We start from the raw sequence: 16,404 nt of genomic DNA on the forward strand, positions 1-16,404 counted from the left end.
ACATATATATATATATATATATAGAGCACATTTTGAGGCATTGTTGAGATCACTTCTCAAAGCAGGCTTATTATTGCTTAATAAAACTAAAACTACAACTACAACAATAAAAACATATTTTTGGTACTTAAAATGAATGTGAACTGAAATAAAAGAACATTTAAGTTATAATATATAAGTTTAAACTTTTATTTCAGTTAGTTGGCAAGGTATAATTTCTTATTTGAATCTTATTATTTTTCTATGATTTGAAGTACTTGAAGAAAGAAGAACTACAGTATATAGGTGTATTTTTATTAAAAAAATATAATAAAAATGTCCCATAATGTCATGTAATATGTAATATGTCATGTAACATTATCTTATCATACTGTATAGAACTTATTTTTTTTCTGTCACTTTTGATCAGTTTAACATGTCCTTCTGTAATTAAACTATTCATTTCATTAAAAAAATAAATAATGAAATAACTCATTATCCAAAATCAATTTATTGATTGCAGCACTAGTCTGTGTTTCCCAGTCACTAATATTTAAATGGCCTCTGTTCCTTTTTGGCTGACGCTGTAATCGTTTTAGCGGTTTATGCATCTAATGTTCGAGGACTGAACTGTCTTGACTCTCATGTTGCCGTGATGTGTTATTCACATATCTGAGCGTTAATTTCTCAGAGCTCTATTAGAACAGACACATTGCTGCTAATAGTTGAACAGCCTAATGTCATTCACCTCTGTGGGTTTTTTGTTATGCTGCTTTAGTTGCTAGAAATTTAAACTCGGCCGTTTTCCATGTTTGCGTGTGTGTGGTTTGCAGACTGTGGCCTACAGTGAGCTGTGTATGATAGACGGATTTATATCAGGCTAAGCTGGATGAGTACGTCTCTCTGTCTCAGCTATACAGATTTGGAGTCCAGCAGTTAGTAAATCAAAATGAAACAGGCTCTTTAAGAGAGTGTGTCTGTGAGTGTGCATCCTATCAGTCATCAGTGTCTGTGTGTGTTTTTGTGTCACTATTAAAGTTTCACTCCCTGGCAATCACCTGCAACACTTTAGATTGTACAGTATTAGATTTGTATGTGTCTAGCAGTAGATATACTGTATATACTGATTCTCTATAGCAGCAGCATATGTTCTGCTCAGCTGTTCACACTAACTGTGAACTGTGCTGATCTTTTTCAGTGGTGTGATTTCACAGGTGTCTGTTTCTTAACTTATGTGAGACACTTGAAATGGCTTACAGCATCATTCAAAAGCTGTCATACAGATGTATGTCTGCAGGCAGTCAGATTTTAGCACGCTTTGTTGCGAATGGAGGAGAGATTAGTGTTATTAGAACATGTAACCAGTGTAAACCAGTTTAAAGGTTGGGGTTATTTTATTTTATTTTATTTAAAGAAATTGATACTTTTATTCAGCAAGGATGCATCAAATTGATCAAAATGGACAGTAAAGAAATTCATAATGCTCCAAAAGATTTTTATTTCAAATAAATGCTGTTCTTTTGAGTGTAAACGGATTGTGTGACACTGAAGACTGGAGTAATGGCTGCTGAAAATTCAGCTTTGCCATCACAGGAATCAATGATATTTTAATTTTTTTTAAATATGAAATAGTTATTTTAAAATGTAATTATATTTCGCAATATTTCTGATTTTACTTATCAAATAAATGCAGCATTGGTGAAAATTCAGCTTTGCCATCACAGGAATAAATTGTATTTTAAAATATTTAAAAATATAAAACAGATATTTTAAAATGTCATAATATTTTACAATATTACTGATTTTACTTATCAAATAAATGCAGCATTGGAGATCATAAAGAACTTTTTCCCCCCCCAGAAACATTTTAGCATTTAATGTATTAAAAATGACAATTCTGGCTGATTTTGGAAATAGGAAACTTTATGACATGTCTTTATATATTAGTATTATTATACTATATTATAGTATCATGCTACTGTTTCATTCCAAATTCAGATTCTGTCATCATTTACTTACCCACATATCATTCCAGTATGACTTTCTTTCGTTCTTCTGCTGTTGAAAGATTTACTTATCACTCATTTCCATGTACAGTAATGATATTAAGTGCTGTATGTAGCTCCAAAATAGTACCCACATACTAGTATCATAATAGTATGACTGATACACTATTTCAAGACTCCTGAAGCCTTACGGGTAGCTTCGTATGAGGAGCAAACGCAACTTTAAGTCAATATTCAATCATAATCTACTTATTTATTTTATAGTGGTTCTTTGTCATTTTGAAGCTGGGAAGCTTGCATTACTAAAAAAAGAGGCTGACTATATCTTGAACTCTTCCATGACATCATCATCACATCATCATGACATCATGAGCAGATGTCTGGCTCAAGCTAGCCTTTTAAATTGTATTACTTGCGAAATATTACAATCATTTGCCACTATGAACTGTTAAACTCATGTTGCCAGATTATTATCACTCGAAACAGATGGTCATTTCGTAACTTTACCTAGATGTTCCTTCAAGGAGTCATGGAGTTCATTGAATAATGGATTGGTTGAATGTGGTCTGTCTTCAGGACGGTTGAAGTGAAGGTGAAATCTGAGATGCATTAAGTGTGCTGCTAGTGTTTCTGTTTTTAGACGGTTATGAATTATTGATTCGCTGAAGATTTCCACCGGGAAATAAATTCCCCTGAGGAAAAAACACACACTGTGAGCACTCGTGATCTTGAGAGCTTGGCCACTTTCAGCAAATACTGATCTGTGATCAGATTTCCCACCTTGATTTCAAACGAGCAACTGATTCTCCCTTCCTCCGTGTTCATGGCATTTGTTTTGTTTAGTGGATTTGTTTTTTAACTACCACAGTTTGTGCCATAAGACTTGTAGTGTGTTTGCACTGCATGGCTGTTCTCAGGGACAATGTAGGGCACTGTTGACAATGAAAGCCCTCCGTTAACACAGCTGGAGGGAAAGAACTCCATCCATCTGACGAAGATAGACAAAGATGCTCTTTGAAAACTCACAATAAGCCACAACTAATTCATAATTGCTGCTAGACAACATTAGACGGTGAAATCAGGGAGGCAGACATTTTGTGTTTAAGGTTTAGCCTACATTTGGAGAAAAAAGTAAGTTTTATACTTACAGTATATCATGACTGTCACTGTCAGGACTGTAGTAAATAATTGTATATTAGATAAGTTTGTCTAACATATAGTAACACTGTAAAATATTTGTTTTATTTGTTTGTTTTTGAAGTTGTAAATGAAAGAAAGATTATTGGAGTATGTTTAGCAAAACAAATATTTCAGACTTTCTACTCCGATGTAATTCGATGTGTTACTTGTCGTTTCTTTGTAACTATTTGTGAAATTTACTAGCAAATTTTTAAAAATAAATCATCCTACACATTTTTCTAAAAAACATAAACAAATAAAATTACATGCTCAAGTAAGTGGCATGGGACAAGATATTGACTTAATGCAATTTAAGATTTATGTAGATATTTTATAGAAGTGAGCTACTGAAAACCTCAGTGACAGTTTAAAAATCTAAATAACTGATATCTGAAATGTATAAATATGTATAAAATGATAAAGCCTTTGTTTCACAATCAATGGGAAATAGACTATTTGGAGCCATCTGCTGGAAGACATTCAAATTGCAGCCTAAACAGACAAAAATGGAAAAGTGAACATCTTCCACAAATAGTTCTGCATTTGGGAGATTTAATTTATCAATTTTCTGTTTATTATTATTATTATTGTTGTTGTTGTGGTTGTTGTTGTAATAAAAGAAAAACATTTAATTCTGATTTAATTCTTTAAATAAGATTACCTCTGTACACGCAAATGTCAAATAATTATTTTCTGATTTTATTTATTTGCTTGTTTGTAAGTGTAGATTGTAAAAATATTTCATTATTTACACTGTCTGAACAAATAGAGACATCCTATCCTAATTGTCAGTGTAAATGAACTGTTATGACCACTAGAGGGCACTCTAAAAGCATCTACTATCATTCTTATCTATTGTTTTATTACCATTTAAAAAGCCTTTTTTTGTAGGAATTTTTATTTTAGGTCTTATTTTCTCGACAGCGTCAATTCTTATTTGCATTTTGGGACTTGCTGAGTGTTAATTTTAGACACGGCATGCTGAAAATGGAATGTACACATTTTGTTTCAAAACCAAATTTGAATTGGGAGTATAAGAATTATAATTTGTTATATGTGTATGTATATATATATATATATATATATATATATATTTTTTTTTTTTTTTTACAGTTGTTTGCTTATTCATGTTTGACTGTGGGTAATTTATAGTTATTTTTTTAGCTGACAGTTGTCTGCTGTCTATTAGTCTTTCTCTGTCACACACTCACACACATAATTTAAATACACTGTGGCTTGGTTGCTTTTCCAGTCAGACACATTTCTTCCACCCAGACTGAATTCTTTACATATCCTGAGCTCACAGACAAGCGACTGGAGTCCCAGGAGATCTGTGAACACTGCAGCATGCGTTCACAGCACACTGGAGAGGGTTTTACCCTTAAGTGTGCAATAGAGTGTCACACAAAAGCTGCTATCCAGTACAGTCAGAATTGAGATGTCATGGCTGTAGAGACTGAACCTACAGTATTACTGTACACAATTGCACAAGAAATAGCATTAACGTTCAAAATCACAAACCTAAAAACAGAAAGAATAGCTTATAGATCTCTAGCATAAGATCCCTCCAGTATCTCTCTGTCTGTCCATTATTCCATGTATTGAACCCATGCACTGACATCAGATCTGAGACAGATGGCAGTGATCAGAGCAGCGTTTCCACCACAAACAGAAGTTTGCTATTTTAGACCATCTGATGTTGAGCAGTCTCTCTCACTGTGTCTCTCTCTGTTTTTTTATTAGCTGGTATGATGGATGGTTGTTGGTAGGCTGTGTATTCCCACATGGAGTGCTGTAAATCCTGACCTGGTTATCCTATAGTCTTTCTGTGTAATTAAATGGGGTGGGGGCTCTGACTTAAACCTCTTAGAGAAACAAGTGACATTTAATCACAGTGCTGGAAATAAATACACTCAAAATTAGATTGTCTGGAAAAATGTATATTTCAGTTCCCATATTTTCAGTTGAGATAATCTTTATTATTTTACTTTATTTTTATTAATTAATTTTCTTTGACATTTTCTTATATTTTTACATTAACGTGACAACCACAAGGTGTCCAAATATTTAAAAAAAAATTAAATAATGTTTTTTTTTGTTTGAACAGTATATTTAGTGTTTTAATATGATTTATTATTTAAATATTTTGCTTGAATTTTAATGTACACTATCGTTCAAAAGTTTGGGGTTGATAAGATTTTATAAAAATGTTTTTGATAGAAGTCTCTTTTGCTCACCAAGGCTGTGCTTATTTTATCAAAAATACAGTAAATATTATAACAATTGAAAAGTTTTCAGCAGCCATTATTTAGTCTTAAGTATCACATGATCCTTCAGAAATCATTCTAATATGTTATCTAATATCAAACTGTTATCCAATATCTTTTTATTATCAATGCTGAAAACAGTTTAATATTGCTTAATATTTTTGTTGAAACAGTGAAATTGTTTTGTGGGGGGTTTTTTTTTTCAGGAAAATTTGATGAACAAAAAGTTAAATAGAAAAACATTTATTTGAAATAGAAAACCTTTATAACATTATAAATACCGTGACTGTCTTTTTTGATCAGCTTAATGTCGAATAAATGTATTCATTTATTTAAAAAAAAAAAAACTGATCATAAAAAAGTGTGTATAAAAATTGTATGTGGATTATAGTGTATTATTAACACTAAAAGGGTCGATTTAAAATATGAAAGGCTTATGTAATAGGTTGTCTGGGCATAAAGCAGGTCTCAAACTGTAAAGTGTTTTGGTATGAAATGAAAGACTTATTCAGTGGAGAGTCTGTCATGAATGGCTGGTTTAGGTGCAAAGCCAGGTGGTCACTGGTCACACTGACTGATTATTGTGTGGCTCTTCAGGGGGTTAATGCCAGATGAAACTAGTTAATTATCTAAAGTGCTGTTGCCTGAGGGCCTGATAAGATGATCAGTCAAGGAAAGAGACAGACAATGAGACACAGAGTAAGAACAGAGGATAGCCAAAAATAATTGTGATTTGCCTGTTTCATGTGGCATGTCTGTTGAGGTCCTTTTAGGCAACGGAATTTTCATGGAGCAAAATGATGGTAAAAATGGGAGGGAAATGACATCATGACAATGCTGATTGGCTGATGGCACCACAAGAATGTGCACTAGCTCTTAAAGGGATAGTCCAATCAAAAATGAAAATTCTGTCATCATTTACTCACCCACATGTTTTTATTTATTTATTTTTTTCAAACTTGTGTGATTTTCTTTCTTCCGTGGAATGTAAAAGAAGATATTTTGAAGAATGTTGATAACCAAACATTTTCAGTTACCACTGACTTCCATTGTAAGTAAATTCAATGGAAGTCAATGGGAACCGAAACTGGCAGAACAAAATCAAAAACATAGTCCCAAATCCGTTACAACCCCCGGGTGATGGAAAAACCTCTGTGCTCTGTTGAGTCATCTTTCAGCCTAATTCCTAAAACCGGATGGGTTTGCTGTTAGGAACCGTTAGCCTCTGTGAATGCAATGCATGGTCGTGCAACAGCCAACAAACATGACTCAGATTGGACCATGTGGATGTTGTGGTGCAACCACTGTTTCCTCGTTGTTTTTCCATATTACAATGATAATGTCTTCCATATAAACACAGAATGGTTTTGTAAATAGCAGATTGATTTCAGACAGCTTCTTCAATCACCAGATCTAACCGTTGAGAAAGTTCAAGAGCTGAGAGTGTGAAGTTCCACTGAAGATCTCTGTGCTCTCCGTAAACATACATCATGAGGCTTTAGTTTCAGTAAATGCTAGATCTGTTTGTAAAATCAGAAGTCTTGTGTTGTAACACATGGTCCAGTTTCCCGTCCACACTGACGCAGAAACAGAACAATAACAGAAACCAGAGTATGCAGCTAGAGGCTCAAGTTATGAAACATTGCTTGGCATTTCTTGGTATTTTTGTTCTTCTTGTGTGCGTATGGTTGTGTGTATTGTCCTTTTCTTTCACATTGCACTAAAGGAGGGACCCAAGCTGTAAAAAGGAACAAAAATATCATAAAAATATCAAAAATCATGGATTGATTTGGGCCTTGCAACCACCTAGAAATGATCCAAAACACTACCAACCACATAGCAAGCTAAAATCACTCTGAACACCCTAGCTAGCTAGTTTCTTTCTTTCTGTCTGGTAAAAGTTCTGTGTAAGAGTCAGAGGTCATTGGTTAGCATGCAGGTCCACCCGTTTCTCCTTTCCACACCTCCTGTCCTCCTCCCCGTCCCGCTCTCACCTCGTGAGACCGTCCACCCCTCTGTCCCTCTAATGCTTTGCAGATGCTCAGGCCAGTAAATACACCTCACCATCTCTCAGAGTCTTTCCTCAGTCTAACTCCCACCTTCAGTCACCGCCACTCCTGTAAATGCAGAGCGAGGGAGATGTCATTGAGTTTAAGCTTGTGCAAGAGCTTTGCTGAGGTGTTTGGAACAAATACAGAACCTCTGAACTCTATTAAACACACTTTAACAACAGCTGATGTACCACGCTGTTCAAACGTTGCGCAAGAAATTAATGCTTCTATTCAGCAAGGAAGCAAATTCAGTAAATTGATCAAAAGTGAGAGTAAAGGCATGTACAATGTACAAAAGGTTTCTATTTCAAATAAATGCTGTTATTTGAACTTTCTGTTCATCGAAAAAATCCACACAAATATTAAGCAGCACAACTTGATCATGTTTCTTGAGCAGCAAATCATGTGACACTGAAAACTGGAGTAATGATGCTGAAAATTCAGCTTTGCATTTACAGAACAGCAAAAGCATTTAAAAAAAACTTACCGACCCCAAACTTTTGACGGGTACAGTGTCCAGCAAACTGTACTATTACTCTCTTTTGCTTCTTTTTGTTTCTCTCGGCTCTACTTCCACATCATCTGTTTTACTGAACTTAATCGAATTCCTTTACTTCAGTCTGATATTCTAATCATCTCATATTCACAATGATGTAACTGAATTATCCAAGCCCAGTGCTGGCTCAGTGTTTCTCTTTTTCTCTTTGTCTTGTTCATTTTTAATTGTTAATGCTCTGGTGTTATTCCACTGTAAAGGGCTATTTGTTTTAAAAAAAATATTGTGCTTCATTTTTTGATCAGGGCCTTGTACTAATTGAGGCAAGCATGGCGTTCCTGCAGTTTAGGACTCTCTGGGATAGGAATATTCCAGAAGTAGCACACTTCTCTGAGAGCCATAGAACTTCACTGCATAAAATAGATGTCAAGCACATTCTATTCTTTGCAACTCAAGAAGTAACATAACCCTGTGAATGTGTGTGATTGTGTATCTGTCTCCCTGTTTATGGCCAAAGGCCCTCAAATGAAGAAAACAAAATGTTGGGAAGACTTTCTATTACATACTCTTAAAAATAAAGGCTTCAAAATGGGGTTTTCGCAGCAATGCCATAGAAGAACCGTTTCCCCCAAAAAACTTTCAATGTACAGTTCTTAAAAGAACTGGTTTTTCCTTAGTGTGAAGTAAAAGAATAACTTTTTCCACTATAAATAATCTTTTTGTGCAATATTTAATGTTGTTCTTAAAAGTAATGGTTCTTTATTGGCGTCTATGATTCCATGTAGAACCTTACTATAACTGTATACTTTTAAAAATAAAGGTTCTTTATTGGCATTGATGGTTCCCTGAAGAACCATTAACATCCATGGAACATTTTCATTCCACAAAAGGTTCTTTATAGTGGAAAAGGTTCTTCTGATTTTTAAAATGTTCTTAACACTAAGAGAAAATGGTTCTTTTAGGAACTGTTCAACGAACGTTTTTTTGGGGAACCAAAATTTTTTTTTCTTTGGCATCGCTGTGAAAATTCCAGTTTGGAACCTTTATTTTTAAGATTGTAGATGGACCTTTATTTTGAAGAACAGTATTAAATATTGTTGTTGGGGCTCCAAAAGAAATATCAGTTGCTTGATTGCACATCAACATTTACCATATGTTTAAAAGTAAAATATTAAGAAAGTTGACCTTTCTGAAAGCCAGTGCATAATTCATACGCTTCATTTGTGTCTAAGCTGGTGGTCACCGTGAGTTTGACAAACACTGAACAGGCCTGCTATTTAAATAGACCACAGCAAATGCCAGAGATGACTTTATGAAGATATCACCAAGACACAGAATGCAATGCGTCACTTGTGGATTTATAGTATATTACTTTACTCTTTTATGGTCAAGTGGAGTGAATGAACAGAGTGGTGCCCAATCAGTACGAACTACCACTTCCTGCCTTTCCTCACCCGTCATCATACACTGCCCCTCGTTTAATAGTGACTCTGGGAGTGATAAAGCTGAGAACTGTAGTTTTCTTGTCTGAAACTTTTGGGCCGACCCAAGTGATGCCGTATATTACCTGCAGACCCAGTGCAGGTAACGGTGAACTGTCTCTTCCAATAACACTTCCTCTGCTAAACGGTCTCGAGCGATAAACGTGAAGTATTTACTATTAGATACGACTCAAGAGGTTCACAACCGGAACAATTGGTCTGGAGAGGTTTGGCCGAGACTGTTTACTGAATTTCTGCCATGCAAAACATGCCTTTAAAAATTAACCTTGATGTGAATTTCCTGAAGTTTTTAGCCTTTGGTTGTACTGTATGTAAAGAAAGTACACAAAATGTTTTCAGCTTACTTTTTAAATGCAAAAAGACCAATCGCAATTCGGTATGCAAATGATTGAATTATAATTTTTTCATAAAAAAACCCAATAAATACCACAGTTTGATGAATGGACTTTAAATGCAAATGCGGTTTGTGCTGTATTAATTAAAGAAGAGGCAATTATTTACAAAATGCATTTATATTTATATTTCTTATCTTTTATTTAATATTTTTTTATCCCTATAAGGACTCACTTGCTACACATACTGGCATGCTTTAGTCTCTTAAAACGGGGAATTTTCCTACTGTTCATTTCATAAATGTCATGTCCTATATTCGTCTTAATGGTGGCAGTTTCCTTTTATACGAGACAGATAACAGATCTCTCTGATTTAGGGCTTTTAGGACACTGTCCTGCCTCTATTCGGCTACAAAGGAGTTCATTCTAGAAGGTTCGCAGTGACCTCATACTGCTGATCTGAAAAAGAGAGTATTCATTCTCCCACGGGAGTCACAAAGGAGGAGATTGAGCGAGAGAATGATTAAAAGAAAGAGATGCAGAAACAGATGAGAGGAAGGAGAGAAGATGGAGGGCTTGTCATATTTTGGACTAGATAGGGGGAATGTAGATATTAAGCAAATGCCCTTAAGGGTTTTTTAGGGAAATACCGGCCATGAATGTGTGTGTGTATCGAAAAGACAGTCTGGCATATTTTCATAATATGTACAGTATGTCATGTAATAAACTTAATCTATTCAAATGGCGCTGCATCAGCCACTTCCAATTACAGTATGCTTGTATTATGCACCAACATCTTTGGCATTATTGCATTTTTATTAAACTCTATTATAAATTCTGTTAATTTATTAGATATTAAATTATGTTTGGGTGAGCCACCTGTTACTGTACATTCTAAATTATGTTTATGTTGCTTAGAAACACTAAACAGCATTCATTAGGCTAATGAACTGTATTACCAAGGATTGCTGTAGTGAATACTTTAAATTTAATTGCATTAAAATAAACATTATTATAATTGGATTCATTTTTAATAATTTAATAATATTTTTTTTCTTTTGCATCTTTGCATCTATTAATATAAAATAATAATTGTTATATGATTTTTTTTTGTACATAATAACTCTAGTATCTTCTGCATATTTGAACCATTTCCAACAGGGACTGTATGATTTTGAGATCCATCTTGCATTTTAGCATTCATTACAATGCAGAAATGACACATTTAAGATGCCCTTTAATGGTTTTAGATGTTATTAGTGATGCTATTAAGCATCAGCACATCGACCACAATATCATAGAGAGAGCAACCACTTAAAAACCGCCTAACAATTATGATAAGTTCTTAGGCCTACTTCAATATTAAGTTTTGCAAGAACACGTACCACTCTTTTTCTTTAAAAAATGTAAAAATATAGGTATTCTGTGTACTTTTGTCTTCTTTCCATTCATGTGTGTGTTCAATGTATGTGTTTGCACATTTGCTAAATTTTATAGTTCCCCACATTGGCATCAATTTCCATAAACAGATCTCTCTTTTCACCTTTTAACTTGATTTTTTGCTGATGGATAAGCGTCACACACAGGCCGGGTGTCATTTTGATCTATTAATCAGGCTGTGTTAAGAGATCCACCCTTTTTATCCCAGAGCTGGAGGATGAGAGGAGGGACGGGGGATAAAAGGATAGAGAAAGAGCTATGGTTCTGTTTGGGTCACATGATCAGATGTTGTGGCGATAGCAGCTGGCCCCTTCGATCTTAACACACACTCGCTCCTTGCCCTGGCACACATCTTGCTCTCACTGCATCTCTAGTGTGTGTGTGTGTGTGTGTGTGTGTGTGTGAGTGTGACAGCTGTCTGCTGCAGGACATTGTATCACTGTGACTTACTATGTCATTCTGCTGTTGCTTTTTTTACAGGGATTATGGATCCAAACGCAAGTCAGGTAAGACAGATTTTTATTTACCTCCCATGTGATTGTTAAACCTGTTGCCGGCTTTAAGTACTAACTCAAGCCCGCTCACTAACTCTGCATGCCCTCTCTGTGTTTGCGGCATTGAATGACTTGCTGTTTTGCACTCAGCTCAGGGTTTCAGCTGAGTTTCTTTAGAGAATTGCACATGACTCAGAGGTTTTTAGAGCTCTGGGAGTGTCAGCTGTAAAAGGTTTGGGAATAACTGGCTGGACTTTGGAGGAAAGCCACATGAAAGTATGTGCATTTGTACTTCACGCTTCAAGCCAAGTCGTCCGGCTGAAGGCACAGAAAAAACATGGAACCACCTCGTTGGCATATTTTATTTTATTTTATTTTATTTTATTTTATTTTATTTTATTTTATTTTATTTTATTTTATTTTATTTTATTTTATTTTATTTTATTTTATTTTATTTTATTTTATTTTATTTTATTTTATTTTATTTTATTTTATTTTATTTTATTTTATTTTATTTTATGTTTTGTTTTGTTTTAAATGATTTCATTTTGGTGCTTTTTTATTTTATTTTATTTTATTTTGTTTTATTTAATTTAATTTCATTTAGGTGTTTTAACTAAAATATGCACTTCCCATTTTTATTTTATTTTATTTTATTTTATTTTATTTTATTTTATTTTATTTTATTTTATTTTATTTTATTTTATTTTATTTTATTTTATTTTATTTTATTTTATTTTATTTTATTTTATTTTATTTTATTTTATTTTATTTTATTTTATTTTATTTTATTTTATTTTATTTTATTTTATTTTATTTTATTTTATTTTATTTTATTTTATTTTATTTTATTTTATTTTATTTTATTTTATTATTTTATTTTATTGTCCCTGCGTGCATGTATAAATAAATATATATACTTATATTTCAGGATGTTATTATAATGTTGAGGCACAGAGACCTGATTTATGACAAGGATTAGACCAAGTTTCCTTTGCATAGCATGCTAGGGTGTGTGTTTTGTGAGTGAACAGCCGTTCTGCAGTTGGGACTTACTCAGAGATGCACACACACACACACACACACACACACACACTGTTGAACACTAATGCAATTTGGATTGGAGTGAGCATTGGAGTTTTTGTCATCTCTCCCACACACATCCCTTAGAAATATTTTCCGTTTTTGATCTGTTTGCTTTCCACTTGTAAACACACATTCATTTGCTCCGACAATTTTTGAAAATTTACTAACATTTGGATTTAGTTTTTGGTTCCAAATATGCAATATAGATGTAATCAGAAGTTTGAGTGATGTATTAAATAATTCCAGATGTTGTTCTATTTCCTGTTTGCATTTATTTATAACTTTATTTTCAACAAAATATTTTAAAAAGTTGTTTTAAGGTGCAACCCTCAATCCTGTGGTTTTTACAAAATAAACCTGCCAGCATGGTTGCCAGAAGAATTCTGTAATCTAACAATACAGTAAAAATGTAACAGAGGAACCTGTAAATTTGACATTTTAATTGTTATTTAATTTTCAAAAATGATTGAACAAATAAACAAACCAGTAGATCCAACAGATTTCTTTCTGCTAAATTAGCATAACCACTCTGATCCTTTAATCTATACTGACAACCAGCATAATAAAGAGAAAGTTTGCTTTTCAACAAGCTGAAGTGAATACGAATATGCACAGTGTCATGCACAAATAAAAAACAACATCATAGTAACACACATGGCATTAAAATATTTACTATAAACATTTATTTAACAACATATAGTGTAACATGTGAGAACAAACTAAGAAGAACTATTTATTTAAATGAAAACACAATTGTAAAGTGTCACACAGGGAATTATGGGAATGCCAATTTTTTTTTTTTTTTTTTATAAAACCATTTTAATAATTTGACGACAATAATTTGGTATTTTTTATCTCCAAAAACCTTACATTCGACAGCATTTCACTGTAAAATTACATTAAATGTCACACTAGCTCTATTACAGTTTTTCACTGTAAGGAACCAGTTAACAGGTTTTTACTGTAGCATTTTTGCAGTCGTTTACCATTAAAATTACAGTGAAGAAAGTATCGTCATAGGCTCTGTGCTGCAACACTAAAACTAATGTTTTGCGCTATGGAAGCTAGTACTCATGTGATTGTGATGTTAAGAGCTGAATGTGTTTGGAAGGTGAAACACACATGTACAGTCACATGCATGCAGAGTCATTTCTAGTGATTTTTTTGGGGGGGGGGTGTGCAGCTTTCTGGTCTTATATACTGTAGTTATTTCAGTACATTTGTGATGAGGCAAAGTGCTAGACAGACAGGTTTAGTTTTATAGAGGATGTTGGACCAGAGTGTAAACAGGGACATCATTAAGGTTTGTGAATTTGTGTTAAGCTCATGCTGTCAGGTCAAATATGCAGTAAGATGTGTCACTAAGTATCATTTTGGGGATTTCCATTGACTTCTGTTGTTTTTACAAAGGTTAGGTTTAATGTTATCGGTTCTGTCCAATATCGTTACACTTAACGTCCACACAAACCTTTTTTTTTTTCAAGATTTTCATTCAAACATTTATTAAATATATTCTTGTGTATTTTGATTTAGGTTTTATTATCCTTAAGGGAACATTGGATCTGTTTGTTGTAAGCACAACCTGATCCAGACAAACATCCATTAGTGAATGTTATTTTTTTTAGACCAGTAAATAGTTATTCTTAAGAAACAGACAATTGTTTTCCAGTATTTATTAGGTCTGCAGTGTCTATACAAATATTTGTCTGTCCATTCATCATCTGTTTGTCTGTTTGTTCATTCACATTTATTTGCTCTCACAACGTTTGAAAATTGCTAACATTTGGGTTATAATTTGACCAGCAGCTGAGGTGATGTAATGAGCAATTCCAGCTGTTGTTTCCCCCCCTCCACCTCTCATTTGACAATAACTCATGTGGAACCACTTATCATAAGTGTTTTGGATCACTGGAATCATCATCATCCTCTGTTCCATTCTGTTTTTAAGATGACCACTGGATGTGCATCTGTCAGACATCAGTAATCATCTATGTTAGCTACAAGTGAATAACATCCTGAAGATGTTATCCTAATTACTCAAATATGTATTTTGCAAGATTGGAAATTTGTAATTGATTTTTATGTTTAAAGATCTGAGGTTTCACTTTATCCCCATCTTTCTGTCAGTTTGAACGTTTGGTTCTATGGTTTCCGTCCTAATTCATTATCTCTGAGGGTTTTGCAGGTGGAAACTGCAGCTGGGAAGTGTCATTATCAAAAACAAACTTGTTCCAGGCGTGGGCTTCGTAGCTCCCCTGGCAGTCCCATCCACCAGAGATTCCACGATGTTATGAGAAATGTCTTTTTAAAATGGTTTTGAAATCGATGATTTGCATGACAATGTGAAAAAAAATAAAAATTGTGTGTTCATTACAGATGGGCGTCACTTCCTGTGTCAACAATGATTGATTATGAAAACATTATTCTTAAAAGTTTTTTTTACATCAATTGTAATCCAGTGATATATTTATTTTTTTACTGTATATTTATATTTATATTATAAATATAAATATTCTTCTGCCACTAAATAAAAAATAAAAAAAGGTAATTGAAACTTTTTATCTTACAATTCTGAGTTTACATCTCGCAATTCTGACTTTTTTTTTTTCTCAGAATTTGCCTGGTATAAACTCACAATTGCGAGTTATAAAGTGAGGATCGTGGCATATAAACTCGCAGTTGCAAAGTTACATTGCGACTTACAAAGTCCAATTCTGAGGGAAAAAGACTGTCTATTTTCTTACAATTGCAATTTATATCATCTGAAGAAGACTTTATAATTTGCAACTGAGTATTTGATAAAAAAAAATAGATAAAAAAGCCAGAATTGCGAGTTTATATTTAAGTCAGAACTACGAGTTTACAGTATATCACGCAGTTCAGAGAAAAAATGTCAGAATTGCGAGATGTAAACTCACAATTGTGAGAAAAAAAGTTGCCATTACCTTTTTATTCAGTGGCAGAAACTGGCTTCGATAACAATCTGATGCATTAGTGGAGGGGTTTTCAGTGCCACTTTCAGTGACTTTGTGGTTTCAGGTTGCATCGTTACACCAGTAGGTGGCAAATAGTAACTGTTTTTGAGCAAACTATTCATTCAAACAATTTGTTTAAAACACTAGACACGTTTCCATTACAGATTTGCGCAAAACTTTGGCGATATTTTATAAATGTTGATAAAAAAGTATTGCGAAATTGCGTTTCCATTAACCAATGTTATGCGACTAAAACGTAACCTTTTGCCTCTCGCGATAAGTCATGGCAACAGATTTTGGTGGGATTTTGACGGATTTTGGCTATTTTTATTCAAAGGAGGCGTATGCGTGTATCTGTACAGAAGCAGCACAGAGAGCCGCTTCAGAAACGTGCGATGCGCGGGTGGAATAAACACAAGCATTGACTAGATTGGCCGCAATCAGCTTCAGTGGCCGTATCAGAGCCACACTGCACCGCAGACGTGTGCAGTGTAAATTGAACAAGTGACTGTGTTTATGAGTGAGTCATTGAATCATTCACTCAATTGATTTGTTTAAAGACACTGATTCATTCATGAACAAAACCATTGCTGGAGC

At 33.9% G+C, this 16,404-nt stretch overlaps 1 protein-coding gene across 1 annotated transcript in view; it reads left to right on the top strand.

The window, feature by feature from the left end:
* LOC107746291 (SH3 and PX domain-containing protein 2A-like) overlaps window positions 1-16,404 on the top strand; it is a 102,655-nt gene that overhangs the window by 53,743 nt on the left and 32,508 nt on the right. The window contains exon 6 of the mRNA XM_016560435.1: window positions 11,733-11,758. Coding sequence (XP_016415921.1) covers window positions 11,733-11,758 — 26 coding nt within the window. The remainder of the gene's footprint in view (window positions 1-11,732; window positions 11,759-16,404) is intronic.

Source organism: Sinocyclocheilus rhinocerous, unplaced genomic scaffold (assembly GCF_001515625.1).
Source record: "Sinocyclocheilus rhinocerous isolate Xijiao unplaced genomic scaffold, SAMN03320098_v1.1 scaffold798, whole genome shotgun sequence".
NCBI lineage: Eukaryota > Metazoa > Chordata > Actinopteri > Cypriniformes > Cyprinidae > Sinocyclocheilus > Sinocyclocheilus rhinocerous.